Here is a 15259-nt window from a genome sequence, read left to right as displayed (position 1 = left end):
GCAACTAGCCTGAGCAACCTGTCAGCCTCCAAGCCCATCCAGCCTTCAGTTCAAAGTAAACCCTGCATCCAAAAATCACTCAGACAGGAAGGGAATCATCTGCTCTGCATGACACTCTCCCCAGCCCTGATCTTCCTACCCCCCTGGCTTCAGGTCACCACCACTAACACACTTGGATACGGGGAGCACCACTGCCCCCAGGCATGACTAAAATTACCAAAAAGTCTCTCCCCTTTGGGTCAGCAATGATGGCTATACATTTTCAAATAGAAATGTTATAAGGTGGCTTAAAGATAACAAAAACAACAAAAATTCTGCAAAACCCATAGAAATTAGTGAATTATTAATAAATTACCCAAGTACCAATGTATGATCCTAAATTTTTAACAGCCCTGTTGGCAGTCTCTATATGTGAGAATAGATGTCCAATGGTGAGAGGCAGATTTTTATTTTCTATTGTACCCAACTTCTCTATCCCAACCAGAATTTACTGACAATCTTTTTTTTAATTTTCCAGACTCTTTTAAAAATTATTTATTTATTTATTTTTTATTTTTGGGCCGCTCCTGGAGGCATGTTGGATATTATTTTCCTGACCAGGTATCGAACCCTCCTGCCCTGCACTGGAAGCATGGAGTCTTAACCGCTGGAATGCCAGAGAAGTCCCCATATCTTATCCCCAGGTATACTGCCTCATACCTGAGCTCTAGTACAGCTCCATCCTGGAGCTGTTTTTTTCCAAAACCACTCTAATCCACTCTCTCATGTATGGCTCCTAAAAACTTTTTCTCTAAACCAGAATTTCTCAGTCTCTGCACTACTGACATGTTTAGCAGGATAATCCTTTGTTGTGGGGATGATCCTTTGCATTGTAAGTTATTTAGAAGTATTCCTGGGGACTTCCCTGGTGGTCCAACGGCTAAGACTCCACATTCCCAATACAGGGGGCTGGGGATCGATCCCTGGTCAGGGAACTAGACCTCACATGCCACAACTAAGAGTTTGAATGCCACAGCTAAGACCCAACACAGCCAAACAAATATTTTTTAAAAAGAAGTATTCCTAAAAAAAAAAAAAAAGAAGTATTCCTGGCCAACTCATTAGAAATCAGTTGTGACAACCAAAACTTTCCCTAAATATTGCAACCTCTGAAAAACAGTGTGGTCCCCAGACCAGTAGCATCAACATCCCAGGGAACTTGTTGAAATGTATTAAGTTCCAGTCCCACTTCAGACCCACTGAATCAAAACTTCCAAGGAAAGAGCCCAGTCATGGTTCTGATACAGGCTAAAGTTTGAGAACTATTGATCTAAATGTAAGGCCTTCCTTACAGAGAGAAGGCAACTCTGCTTCTCTTCTAAATCTACTCGGTTCTGAGTCATAGGCTCCATCCTTGCTTCTGATCCACTTCTCTTGGTCCTATCTGATCCATCTGCAACCTCGTGTCTAGTTAATTATTAAGATGGCTTCTACACTCTGAAAAATCTTGGCCTCTTCATCTGGCATTTTAGGCTCCCAAGCAGGCATAGCAATACCTCTAGATCTCAAAGGCAGGCACCATCTTTCTCTAGAGACCAAGAGTCAGAAAGAGATCCTCCAACTCAAAAGCCCAGGGGCCTATATACCCCCATCCAAATCCCTGTTTCCTATCAGGGCAGAGGGGCAGAAGGCACTATTGGCAGGTCCTGGGCTCAGGGCACCAACCAGCTTTTCTGGCTTCAGTTACCACCTCCTCTACTTCCCTAGAGTCTCAGGACAACTCACCTCTCAGGTGATCTACATGGAAACAACCTGGCAGAATTTTTCTATCATAGTTTTTCAATGAAGATCCCTTGAATATGCCATAGGACAATATCCATGATTAAAGTACACATGGCAACTGACCCTTACATCACAATCCACTGCCAGAATAAACTTCCTCAATCTTATCTCTCTCTTGCTCAAGAACTGTCATCTGCTAAACAGTGTTAGCTGATGTAAGGGCAAGCTTTTTAGTGAGACTTCAAGGTTTTCCATGGGAGGTGACAGAGCAGATGGTTTAGGGTTAGATTCAACTAGAATTCAATTCCAGCTTCACCACTCAGCAGCTGGTGACCTGTGATAAATCACTTAACCTCTCTGAGTCTCAATTTCTTGTCTATAAGATAGAAATGAAAAATCTACATCAGAATATCACTATGAGCGTCACTGAAATCATGTGTCTAAGCTCCTGGTTTACTATATAAAAGTGATTATTACTACAGCGTTTTAAAAATAAGATATTCTCAGGACTTCCATGGTAGTCCAGGGGTTAAGATTCCACACTTCTGATGCAAGGGGCACGGGTTCAATCCCTCATCCAGGAATTAAGATCCTACATGCCTCGTAGCATGGCCAAAAAATAAATAAGATATTCATGTGGTTTTACAGTCATTCACGCTCTCCTAGAATGTTCTCCAAGGCAGGTATTCCAGATCTGGGGCTATACCTGAATTATAAGCAGACACATAGGTTTCCCTATCAAGCTCAGCCAAGATTCTCATACTCTTTAGTACAGTCCTGAACCAGAAAGGAGGCTCCCTGCCACACCACACCCTACCCACTTGTGCCCCTCACCTCTAGGCTGGTTCGCACATCAACCAGTGTGTCTTTTAGCCCAAGGTCCGTCAATAACCAGCTATCTGTGGCTAACTGATTTCAAAAATCCCTTCTGCATTTAAAATTCTAAAAGAAAATCATTTTTTAAAAAGCATCAGGAGCCAAGCTAATTGAGTATCAATCAAGAGTGAATACTAAGCAACTCTAAAGTACTCTGAAGTCACCAAGAAAATGAAATGAATTTTTGCCCAGAACAGCACTTCTATAAAGGTGTGCTGGCAGATGCAGCATCTATATTGTCATTAATACCTCTCCCTCATTTGACTTCTTGCCAACTGCTCCTTGTTTCCATGGTAACAGCCCTGCAATTCATCAGGGGCCCACTGAATGTACCACTCTCTTCAGTCCCTCTTTCCTGCCCAAGGAAGTCACAGCAGAGATGGAATCCATAGGAAACACGATGCACAAGTTGAGGGTGAGCAGAGGCCCCTTGCCCTCCTAAACCTCTAAGCCCCATACCTGCTCCCCACCTAAGAGATTCCCTCAGTCCCTTCCTCCTGCCCAGAGGCCACCTTCTAAGTCCTCACACACTCACCATGTTGGAAATGCTGCGAGTGTTGGCCGGGTTCAACATGACGATCTCAGTGGTGATGTGGCCCTCCACCGCCTCGGTCATCTCGTCAACTGTGCAGTTGATGGACGGGTCATAGATCTTGAACCAATTGTCAGCATACCACCCGATGAGGAACCAGACGTACTTCTTCCCAAAGAGCCGCTCCTTGTACACCTGAGTGCAGAGGAGGAGTGGGGCTGGGTCTTCGTTTCATTTCTTTGTCTTATCTGACATGACACTATTCAGCCTCTTCGGATTCAGAGAAAAGCAGAGCATTGAAAAGACAAATCTACAAGTCTGGGGGTAATAGGGAAGGTTCAACTACTTCTCCTTCTAAGTGTCTCCCAGCCTCTATTTCTGAGTGGCCATTTCCAGCCAGACAGGAAAGATGAGATTCTTCCGGCTCCTCTGGAAACACAAAGTGATAGGAAAATGAGACCTGGAGAGAGTGTCACGTGTGGGAGAGGCCAAGATGTGGAGTCAGAGCCAACAGACAGGAATTTCATACTAATCCTATCCTTCAATCATTTGCTCAGAGAGGCAAAGAGGAGAGCCCAAGAGACACCCAAGGCAAAGAGCCCACCCAGTGCCCCTCCTTTCTCAGATTCCAACTCCACCTCACAAAAAACTTTCCGGGCTTCAGTCTCGTAGAAAAGTCCCACGATGATCCGGGCATCCTGGCGCTATGGAATGGAGAGAGAACAGAGCTCCTGAGGGATGCAGGAAGGGGCCAAGGCAAGCAGTTTCACAGCTTTGACTTCCTGTCCCAAGGCACTCAGTGCAGGGTTCTGTTCGATGAGTAGTGGATAAATGTCAACTACAGGATGAAGCTAACCTTCCCCAGGAGATGCTTCTGCCTCAAAGAATCAAAATTATGTGACTTGATGCAGGTGTTAGCTAACGCTATGATGGTAATCAAATTGCAATAGATTAATGTATCAAATCAACACACTGCACTTCTTAAATTTATACAACATTGTGTGTCAATTATATTTCAATACCAAAAAAAAAAAAAAATCCAACCCATCTCTGTCTGCCTCTTTTCCCACCCACCACTATTCCCCCCACCCAGACCCTTACAGGCTGGGCCCACCAGCCTCCACCAGCCCACCTTAAGGTTTTTGACGGGCACAGCTGGATCCGAGAAGAAACTCTGACGAAAGGTAATCTCAATTCCAGCCTCCTTAACCCGCTCCTCCAGGTCGTCCAGAGTCTTGGGAGGGGATGAGGAACAAATAAGAGAAAGCACAGGGTGCACAATGGAGTAAATCCTGGAGGTGTCACCCGGGGACCAGATACTCAGAACAAAGGCAGAGCGGTCCTGAACCAACAGCTCTGTCCCCTGTGGGAAGAGTTTGAACGAGAGCTTCTGGGGTTTTAGGACATGGCTTCCTACTGGGAAGGTGCTTGGTGAATCCCTCCTGAGGCTCTGAGTCCAGGGAAGTCACCCCATCACCTCACCCCTGCCTGACAGCAAAAATTGGGGAAAGGAAAATAGAAGAACCAGGAAAAGACAAGGCAGGGTCTGGTCTGGGCAGGATGATGTCAACCTCAAGAGGCAAGTGGGCAGATAGACAAAAGGATCAGAGAATGTCCTGAGTCACTGAGAAGGTTGGGAGAGGATTAAAGAGTCACCGAACACGAGAGTGAATAGAGGACCCAAAGAACAGAATTAAAGAGAGGGAGCAGACTGTCTTCTTCGGGTAAAGAGCCAGGTATTTCCTTTCTACCCCCCTCAAGTCTCCCTTTTCCCCCTCCACCTCTCCTTGCACGTCTGCACCTCCGCATCAATTACCAGCCATGTGCATGCCTGTGTCTGTCTGCCTCTCTCTTCTCTCCCTCCCCCCGGCTCTCTCTCTATTCCCTCTCTTCCCATCACACACGCCCACCACCTCCCCTGGAGTGCCTCTGGACTCTACTACCTCCCCAGGTTCTAGTTTCATATTCTCTCCCTCATCTTATTTCAACTTTAAAATGAACCTACTTAATAGAACTGGGTTGCTTGGAGTCTATCTGTCTGGGGGATAGAGCATCAAAGCAGGGAAAAATTAAAGACCTAAAATCAAAAAGTTGGAGAGGGTCCTGAAAACCCAGCTGGTTTACTCCTCTGGTTACAGAAAGAACATGCATTTAACCCACTCAGAATGTGTCCTCTCTTGATAAAGAACCAAGGTCTTCGCCCCAGAAGGAATCCCGTGTCGCATCCCTCTGGGCTGGGATTTGAGCCCAGGCCCCCATCACCCCATCCATCCTCACCGAGGTGAAGACCTCAGTGGTCTGCTGGATGGTGGCGATCTTCTTCCAGCCCCACTTCTCGAAGAGTTTCACCCGGGTGGGATTGTGGAGTGTAGCCGATGGGTGAGTTCGGAAGAAGGTAGGAAAGCGTTGTCGGTTCGACAGAGCTGGTGAGCTGGAGCCGTAGGAAAGCTACGAGAGGAGGGACAGCCTTCTGTCCCAGTGTGTTCCTGGCAGCCTCACTAAGAGAGCTCCTTCCACCCTTCCCTGCCTCTGGGCTTCTCTCCCTCACTCTCGCCAAGCCTCCCTACTTCTGCCCAAGGGAAAGTGATTCTCAAAAGCCCCCTCCCTCAGGGTACCCTTTCATTCATCTGCCTTCCATTCCTTCTGATGGTGAGCAGGTCAGCTGCAGCCCTGTCAGACCACTGCTGCTAGCAGGCCAACTAGCTCAGTTCTCCAAAGAACTCTGATCTTGGAAGCGTGGCCACTGTGGTCCTCAATACACCCCCCTCTTTTGTAAATGGCCCAAGAGGGGACAGCCCCACCTTCTGGCCCTCAGGGCCCCGCATACCACAATGAGGTTCCACATCCTGGCAGCCTCAGCCACGAGCGTGGAGACAGAGCTGCAGCCAGGCATAAGGATGATCTTGATGGGGTCGTTGTAGAGCAGCTCGTACAGGTACTTGGTGGCTTGGCCTGGGTCACACTGCACGAGGGCGAGGATGGAGGGGGCGATGGGAAGCTCCCCCAGGGCTCCTCCCCTTCCTGCAACTCCTACTCTCTTCTTTCCTCCAACAACCTAGTCACTTGCCTAGTTACCCATCCCCCTGCTCAATCCTTTTCTCATTATCCCCATTTCTTCTCTTTCCTGAGTCTCCTTTCCCCTCATTCGTGAAACACCCTTCTCTGCCTCCCACCTGGCACCTTACCCACACCCTCTCCTGCACGCCCTCTGCCAGTGTGCATGCAAACACTGCCTTCCCTCCTCTCAGCGCATCCTCAGACACCCCCTAGCCCACCTTCCCTCGACGACCCCTCCCTCCCTTTTTCCTTAGGTTTCTATGCTCCAAACACCTGTGAGTAGAAAAGAGTCTGCAGGAATATGAATAAATTTTCCCCAAGTCCCCAGACAGCCTCTTGAAAGCCATATTATGGAAAGTCCTCTCTCACCTCTGCAAACTCCCTCTCCCACCTGCTAGTTTTGTTGTTTTTTTTTTTTTTTTTTCCCTCCCTCTTCTCTTTTCAGGGCTAGAGACACACAAACAGGAGAGAATAGGGACAGACCCCCAGGGGGTCCTGGCTCAGTGGATTCATGCCCTCCTGCTGGGCTCTGACATTTGGCGGGTGCATTGGGAAAAAAGACATTCAGGGGCAGAAGGGGGTGGGGAGAAACAAGGATGAGGGAAGAGCTGGGGAGAATAAATAGAATGGGATGCCTGAGAAACCAGATGCTTTCAGGGGTGCCTGCAAGAGAGGGACAGAGCTGGGAAAGTAAACAATGCAGAGAGCTCGAGGGGCGGAGGGGAAGTGGGGGGAGGAACAGCCAGCCGTGGGGCTCCCACTGCCTGTTCCCCTCCTGCTGAAATATGACATTTCAGAAGCTGCTGGAGCCCCAAAGGAAGGGAAGAAGAAATGGAAGCCAGTGGGGAGCCAGGGCAGAGGGGACAGACAGGAGGCACAGTGGACTGGGGAGGGTGATGGAGGGCAGGGCAAGTAGAAGGAAATAAAGAAGGCCCCCTAGGGCCTGCTCACTTCCCACTGAGGCCTGACATTTGGGACACGGTGGGAAGTTGGAGAAGGGGGAGTCAGGGGGAGGCTGGGCCATAGAACCAACACCCTGCTGCCCACCCAGGCCTACCCCTGCTAAGGGCAGCGCTCAGTGCCTGCTCAACTGCATGTTTTGAAGGTTCTGCATTCCTCCCACTTGCACATCTTTGTGTATCTTTACCATCCTCACTTCCCAGCTTCCTGCATTTATCACTCCAGATCCCTGCCCCCAGCTTCTCCCAAGGGTCCTCAGTGGTCCTTCCTTTCTTGTCTGAGGGGAGGTTATTAGGAACCATGAGGCCATATAAGAAGAACACATAAGATATGGACAAACAGGGCAATGTACAGGACCCTAATGTCTTTCCTGTTTCCTTCCCTACCTTCTTTTGCACTCCTTCCCCCTTCCACACTCTATTTTCCATCACTGCACACTCCCTTGGCCACATGATTCTCACCCTCTCCCCAATAGACCAGATCTGTCTTCCTCTCTCTCCTTTCCTCTCTCTCCCAAGGAGCAAGGATCCAGATTTGCAGGCAGGAAACGACACATTCCAGTTTGTCTGCCTTTTCATCTCCCCCTCGCCGCCTCTGCTATTTTCTCCTCCATCTCCCTTCTCTCAGGTCCCCATCTGCTCCCCAACACCTCCAGGGAATCACCTGTCATGGTGAATGAGTTGGAGCTCACACCCAGGGCTCCCCTAGCTCCCTACGATCCCTTATCCTAAAGCCTGCACCCATCCCTCCTTGTCCCTCTCCCCAGATTCCCACTCCCACAGCCAATTACTACTCTCTAAACTGACTCCTCCAAGGGATCTGACCCTCTTTCTCATCCTGCCTCTCCTACACTAACTAGTTCTTTTCCTGTGTCCTGCTACCCTTCCTATAGGCATCCTGGGGTTAGCCACATAAGATTTTTATTGGTGAAAATGCAGACCCTTGGGACTCATCCCTGACCGAGGAGTTAGGATCTGGATTCTTAACAAACTTCTCTGGTGAGGCTTAGGTACACTGAAGTCTGAGAATCACTGTGCAAGTGTCAGAAGTGATTCAAAGTTCCAGAAGAGTCCTTGTGCCCTCTCCTACTCAAGCATCCCATCTTCAGCCCCACCTCTGCCCCCTCCTCCCTCACACAGGTATTTCTAGGTGTACACTGCTGTTCCAAAGAATGACTATAAATGCCCAGCCCACCCCAGGTGTAAGGTCACCAGGTGCTCACCCGCCCCTGTGCTCTTTCACTCTCCCCCAAACCCTTAAGCCTCTGGGGCCTTCTGGGAGAAATGATAGATTTGAGGTCCCAAATCACCTTGCTTGCCTGGGCCACATCCTCCCCCATACTCCTAGTGATTCGCGGGGGGGTTGGGCCGGGAAAGGAATCTTACAGAACTATCCCCTACTACCCCGGGCCTTTCCCCCTCTCCCACTTCCCCCCTCCCTAACCCTACATTCCATTTCCCTTCTCACATCTTAAAAGGCCACAATGCTGCAGGGAAGACAAACTCAAGAGCCAAGCTCCACAAGACACCCCAGGGTCTCACGCAGTCACCACTCCTCTTGCTGGCTGCCCTCCCCCACTGCCATTCTTTCCTGTTCTTTCTCGTCTCTGCATTCTGACTTCTTGCCACCCCCATGCTCTTGTGGGGGGCTCCTGTGTAGACCTCTAATCCCCTTCATTTTCCTAGCGCCTCTGCCCATCTCTTGACCATTAGCCTTCCCGCCTACAGTAGACCACAAAACAATTCCACGATCCAGGAATCCACAACAGGGTTGCAGATGAAGGGATGAGAAAGAGTCAGGTGGGGACCCAAGCTTCTGTGCTGTTTGTTGTGATAAATAAACTAGAGCACTCAAGTCCCTCAACATTTTCCTGATTGGGTCCCTATTCCTTCCGCTCCAACCTGCTGCCAAGATTTACCTTGTTACCATGGTAAATGTAAACCCCTGATCCAGCTCCATTCCCTCCATCCCCCAACCCACCCAGGGTTAGTTTACTCCCGGGAGGAACCAGATCGGCTTGTTCCCTAAAGCCATCACCTTCCCTAAAGCCATCACCGTTTCTCCAGCTACCCCCCACCTGGGCACTTCCAGGGGTCTCAGAGAACAGAAGGGTCTGCCTTGCAGCGTGATTAACCACCTCGAACCTCTAGACCCTCATCTTGAACCTCCAGCCTCTGCCACTCTCCCCAAGCTCCCACATCCCCCGCCTATCTCCAGCTAGTCACACATGGGAGGGGTCTGCCTGGCAATCGCAGAAGCGACTCAGACTAAGGCACGTGCAGCAGGCCCCCTGCTCCCCCAGCCCCCACCCCCCACCCCCCACTCCCCTGTCCGGGGCTACCTTGCTGTCGTGGTGGATGAGCTTGAGCTCATAGTCCGGCAGGATGTCCCTGCGGCTATTCACGTCCTCCAGCGCCATCTCCACCGCGGGCTGGCAGGCTTGGCCCCCCGGCCAGCCCCCGCTCATGGGAAACAGCGCCCCGATGTACACAGCGCGCCGTTCTGAGGAGGGGTGCGGGGGGACCCGCGGGTGAGGCCGCGGGAGATGAGGGGAGTGGGAGGCCCGCACCGGAGTCACCCCCGCCGCCAGCACCACCAGGAGCAGCAGTGGCCACCCCACCCCGGGAGAGGGGGCCCCCGGACCCATGGCAGGGGGCGGGCAGGGGGGTGGGAGCTGCTTGCGGAGGGGGACGAGCTCAGGGGGGACACTTTTCCTGGGGAGGGCTGCTGAGGGGCTCTCGGGGAGGCGCCTCCATCCCTGGTTCTGTGCGGAGGAGGGAGATAGGGTCTCGGGAAAGCAGGGAAGGCTGGCTTCCTACGGCCCCCACGGCTCTGGCTCCCGCCACCGCCGCCGCCACCGCGGACTCTCCTCGCGGACTGACCGACCGACCGAGGGGAGGAGGAGGGAGAGGCAGGGCTGGGAGGGGGCTCTGACGTCACGGGCGGCGCGCGCGGCGGGGAGGGGGCGGGGGGCCGGCGCGGGGAGGGAGGGAGGGAGGGGGCGGGGACGGAGGCGAGAGCGGCTGAGGGAACCTCAGAACGGGCGGGGGGGAAGGGCAGGGCGGCCGCGACCCCCAGCGTGACGGGGACCGACGGGGAAGGGGAGGGTCCCAACCTAAGGGGACGTTCGCGGGGGAGGCAAGAGGGGAAGGGGTGTGCCCGGAGGGCAGGGTGGGCGGAGGGAACCGCGGGAGCCCGAAGCTCTGAGGCGCGAGGGACGGAGACGCGAGGACGACAGAGGGACGCGAGAGAAAAGGGGCTGGCGCCTGAGCGTCTTAATGGGGGCGTGAATAGACGGGGTGAAGGGCTGAGGCGGGGGCGAGAGGGCGATGGGAACGGTTTTGGAGAGAAAGGGAGAGCTGGGAGGGGAAGGCTGGGGTACAGGGCGTGGAGGTGGGGGGTGCGGATGATGGGGACAGAGCAAGGGAACACGGAGCTGGGTGGACAGAGTCTGGACCGAGAAAGGGTGGTGGGAGAAGGAACTGAGATGAAAGAGAAGGGAAAGGGCGTAGGGAAGGGAAGGATGTGGGGAGGCGCTGAAGGCAAGGGAGGGTGAGGCCTGGCAGTGGGTGAGATGGGTGGGCCGGGCTGATGGGGTCAGCAGGTGAAATCCTAGGAAGGGGGCAGGCAGGAAAGGTTCCGGAGAAGGTCGGAAGGAACCCCACCGGGGCAGGCTAGGTGGAGGCTCCGGGGCTCCCAGCACTCTGCCGCCCCCTGCTGGGGCTCTGCCGTTTGGCAGAAGCGGAGTCTGGAGGAGGCGGAGCCGAGGGGGGTGCAGCCAGGCAGGGAGATGGGAGGGACCGCAGCCTCGCAGAAAACCGAGACTGGAGGCTGGAAACAGGTAGGGAAAGGAAGGGCCGGCCGCGTACTGGGGACTGGGGTGAGTAGGGGAAGGTGGGGGAGGAATGGGCAGGATGAGAACCCACCACCTAAGGGGCAGAATCCCTGGAGGTGGAGGGTGAAGAGTGAGGGGTAAAAGGATTGCGGTGCACGCGATGAGGGTTTCTGATCTCACCTGAGTGTGGCGTTCGATTCACTGGCAGCAGGAAAGACGGGGATCAGAGAAGAGTTACCAGTGGCGCCCGGCTTCCCAGGCCTGATCCCCAGCCCCCTCCCACACCTGTCCATGCCGAAGACCGCGGGGAGCAGAAGCCTGCGTTTCTGAGGGGAGGGTGCCTGGGAATAAGAGCAAGTGGGGCTGTGGGTCAGGATTTGTGGTTTTCTTCTTTTATTTTTCATAGGACAACAGAATATGAGACAGGAGTGCCAACAGCTAAGACACGGGCAGATCCTGGTTTTGTGGAGCCTAAGTATTATAAAATTTGGGGATCTCTCTTTAAGAGAAAAAAAATGACAAATGCGATTAACTTGAAGCTACTGCTGTTAAAATATCTTACTTTGGCAGTTTTTACAAAACCCTGTGACCACGTGAACACATTATTAAACCCTCTACGTTTTTCTCTTGGAGCACAAGGAGAGGCCTGCGTAAGTAAGGAACCCTGGAGCTTAAATTTCGTTAGCGTCATAGTTAATTCATCCCTGGATGGGACTCCCACTTCCCAGAATGGAGTGGTAAACCACAAACAGAATAATTTAAGTGAGGAAAGCCAGGTCCAAGCATCTCAAAAGGCAGAAGGTCTACAAAGGTAGAGGAAGCGGGAGGTATGCCTGCATCCCAGGAGAGAAGATTGCAGAGGGAGAATCTGGGAGCCCATGAAAGTGGGAAGTTTGCAGAACCAGATGGAGAAACAGGTGATGGACACAAGACAGATTCCCTTGGGGAATGATGGAGGTTGTCTGGGAAGTATAGAAAAAGACTGTCCTCTTCCTTCCCCATCTCTGGGTTGTTCTTAATGTTCTGACAATTCTGCCCCCACTTTGAAGTCTTTTGACTTTTACCCCGATAATTTGCCACCCTGGATATTCTTTTCAATCTTATTAATTGTTCTAAATATGACATATGGTTTATTGCTGAGTCTTTACAATAATTCAGGCATATAATGAATGGAGAGAGATCAATTCTAGAAGAGGATCATGCATAGGAAATGTTAAGTTTACAGAAAGGGACTGAGGCTGGGGGAAACTGTAGTATTTGAATCTTAAGAAGGGTGATGGAGGGTGAGATTCATAAAGGAAAGAAGAAAATGTGAGACCCAAGGGTTGAAAGCATGGGGAAGATATTAACAAGAGAAAGGTAAAGGAAAGAAGCCCTCAGCATAAAGTGGAAATGGGGAACTTCAGGAGGAAGTCTGAGGCAACTGGATGGAGGAAAGAGTGGAGCGTTCACCTCTGCCTCCCCAAAGCACCCTGTTTTCCCCACCATCCATTCCCACCCCGCTCCCATCCTCTGACAAGCGTCCTCATCCGCTGCATGCAGGCAGCTGTTCCCCTCACCCTGGCAGTGGGGCTTGGGGGTGCTCCACTGGCCCTGACTACAGATGCTCCGGGAGCTGCCCACCAGATGAAAGTCGGGGTCACATCGGAAATCCACCCGGGCTCCGTCCAGAGCTGGGAGGTCCCCACCCGTCAGGAAAACCTTCCCATTTTCCAGGGTCAAATAAGACTTGGAGCAGATTCGGACTGTGGAGACAGGAAAATAAAGAGAGGCGAGTTGGACAAGGCTCCTTCCCCTTAGAGAGAGGGAGGGGGCTCAGCTTTGAGTTTGAGTCCACAAGCATCCTACTCTGCGGGAAATCAGGTATTAAAAAGATAGCTTCTCTAGTTTCCAGTCCTCCCTTAATCCTGTAAGTATCTACATTCAGAAAAGAAAGAAACAGCATTTCCATCATAGGAACCCAAGATGGAGCTATAAGCACATAAAATGGGATCTCTTCAAAGTGGGCGGTTGTCTGGCTTTGAGATGTGTAGATGTATGTAACTTTAGATGCACAATCAGATTCGCCTTATTATAGTTGGCTTACACTCCTGTTAAACTGGGTTTTAATTGGGGGGGCGGGGAGGGGTACTGGTCTCTCCACTGGAGACAGGTATTCCCAAATGGGATGAAATCATTTTAGAACGTTTTTGCATAAACTGCCACTGGTAATCCTCAAAGAGACTAACTCACAAGATATTTCCTCAAATGATCAGTGGCCTAATGACGGGAGGATGAAATGAAACCTGCAGGCTTCTAACTTTACTGCCTGCAATTGCACACGGCAAAGTCCCTCTTACATAGTAGTCATTCCATAAATGTACTCGTGAATTTAGTTACACTGGATTTAAAGTGCTGACTTGCCAGCAATGATGCCAAGTTTGAGGCAGGAAGAATTGGCTCGAAAAGGGGAGGGGCTTTGGGAAGCTACTCACCACAGCGGCTGGGCGTGTCCATATCTGTCCAGGAGCCGTTGGCCAGGCACTTGCGCACCTTGGGCCCCACCACCTCGCGCTCCCCCCGGCACACATACTCAATCTCATAGTCCACGGGCAGGAAGTTGATGGCCTTCACCTGGTCCCGAGTCAGGCCCCTGTACCTGATGCCCCCTTCCCAGGGCGGGTGTATGATCTGGCAACCTGGGGGGTGAGTCCACAGGGAGGGGGAAAGAGAAGGATGGTGGGGCGAGGGGGGGGCGGGGGAAGGAAAAGGCAGAGTCAGCAGTGGGAGGCAGGGGTGCGTAGGGCGGGGTCTAGGGGGCAGGTGGAGGACAGGTGCTGGGGTGAGGTGCTGGAGGGTGGGAGAGGGGAGGAGTAGGGAGCCCTGGGTTAAAGGGCACAGCGGAATGGGCCAGGGCTAAGGCTAATCGGGGAGCCCACAGTGGGAAGGGAAGGATGCTGGTTGGGGTAATGGAGAAAAGTAAGAAATCACGAAAGGGTATGATATGCAAATGAGTTTGGTAAGAAAAGACTAAAGGAGAATCTGGTTGAATGAGGATGAGAGGAGAGGGGTGTCTTCCAAGGCCACCTGGGCAGCAATGTAGGACCAAGGAAACAGCGGAACTGAGGTAGCAATGTGGGCCCGGGAAAGGGGGGGGGGGGGCGGGGAAACAATGCGGGTCACAAAAGGTGGCCTAGTGTAGTAATAGGGGGCAGAGAAGGGGGGTGCTGGGTAATAATGAAGGGTGATGGAAAGGAGGTCAGGAGTAGTAAAGTGGGGCTGAGCAGACGGGGTTGCCAGGCCCCGATGCCGTGTAGGGCTGACGGGAGAGTAGGGGGATGCAAGGAAAGGGGGAGTGGGGTGGCGGGGTGCCCGAGGTCGCCGGAGAAGGGTGCACCTTCAGAGGTGGCGTTGGGGGTCTGCGCCCCGCCCGCGCCCGGGGGGCGGAGAAAGAGCGGCGCCAGCAGCAGCAACAGCAGCATCTGAGTGAGAGGCGGCCGTGAGGATCGGACCCGGGAGGCGGCCTGGCCTCCCTCCGGTCGCCTCGCGGGCTCCGACCCGGCTCAGCCCGGGGACCGGGAGAGCGCCCCGCGGAGGAGGCGGGGGCGGAGCCCGGCGCGGGGTGGGGGGAAAGGAGGAGAGAGAGCCTGTCCCCACCCTCCTCCTGCCTCCCTCGGCACCCCCACCCTCCCGGGACTCCTCCTCTCCCCGGGCCCCGGCGGCTCGCCCGAGCCCGGCTGCCCCGCGCTCCCCGGATCGGCCGCCTCGCGGCTCCCGGCTCCCTTCCCCGCCGCTCCTCCTCTCCTCCGGCCCCCCGGCCCCCGGCTTCCTTCCCCGCACTTCCCTCTCCAAGCCCGGCCTCCCCCGGGCCCTGGCTCTTACCTCGGCGCGCCGGCCCGGCTCCCCGGCTCTCCCGGGCCTCAAGGCCCCAGGCCCGGCCGCTCCTCCCGGCTCCCCCCTCCTCCCTTGCTCCACCTTCCCCTCCTCCCGACCCTCCTCCCGGCGAATCCGCTCTCCAGCCCGGCCAGGGTCTCTCCCTTCGGTCTCACCTCCCCCAAACCCCACCCCCGTCTCTCCTTCCCCGGGGCGGCGGCGGCCGCGGGAGCGGGGAGCCGGGAGGGAAGGAGGCGGCGCCGGGGACCGGGAAAGCTCCCGGGCGGAGGGAAGAAGGAGGGTGCGGGAGGAGACAGGGCGGGGGGAAGGGGGGGAGACTGGGGAGAGGGCACCTCCCACAACCCAAACCCCGGGAGCCGCCCCGG

General features: G+C 53.5%; 1 protein-coding gene across 1 annotated transcript in view; it reads right to left on the bottom strand.

Moving 5' to 3' along the window:
* The window catches only part of GABBR1 (gamma-aminobutyric acid type B receptor subunit 1), a 29362-nt gene extending 14402 nt beyond the window's left edge, over positions 1-14960 (bottom strand). The window contains exons 1-11 of the mRNA XM_068961021.1: positions 14883-14960; positions 14398-14482; positions 13496-13699; positions 12581-12766; positions 11202-11222; positions 9528-9688; positions 5997-6131; positions 5447-5617; positions 4302-4403; positions 3808-3873; positions 3173-3364 (exon numbers count right to left, since the gene is read on the bottom strand). Of these exons, the coding sequence (XP_068817122.1) occupies positions 3173-3364; positions 3808-3873; positions 4302-4403; positions 5447-5617; positions 5997-6131; positions 9528-9688; positions 11202-11222; positions 12581-12766; positions 13496-13699; positions 14398-14482 (1323 nt within the window). The 5' untranslated portion in view covers positions 14883-14960. The remainder of the gene's footprint in view (positions 1-3172; positions 3365-3807; positions 3874-4301; positions 4404-5446; positions 5618-5996; positions 6132-9527; positions 9689-11201; positions 11223-12580; positions 12767-13495; positions 13700-14397; positions 14483-14882) is intronic.
* Between the last annotated feature and the right edge of the window lie 299 nt (positions 14961-15259).

Source organism: Capricornis sumatraensis, chromosome 22 (assembly GCF_032405125.1).
Source record: "Capricornis sumatraensis isolate serow.1 chromosome 22, serow.2, whole genome shotgun sequence".
Taxonomy (NCBI): domain Eukaryota; kingdom Metazoa; phylum Chordata; class Mammalia; order Artiodactyla; family Bovidae; genus Capricornis; species Capricornis sumatraensis.
This window is presented reverse-complemented; position numbering and strand designations above follow the sequence as displayed.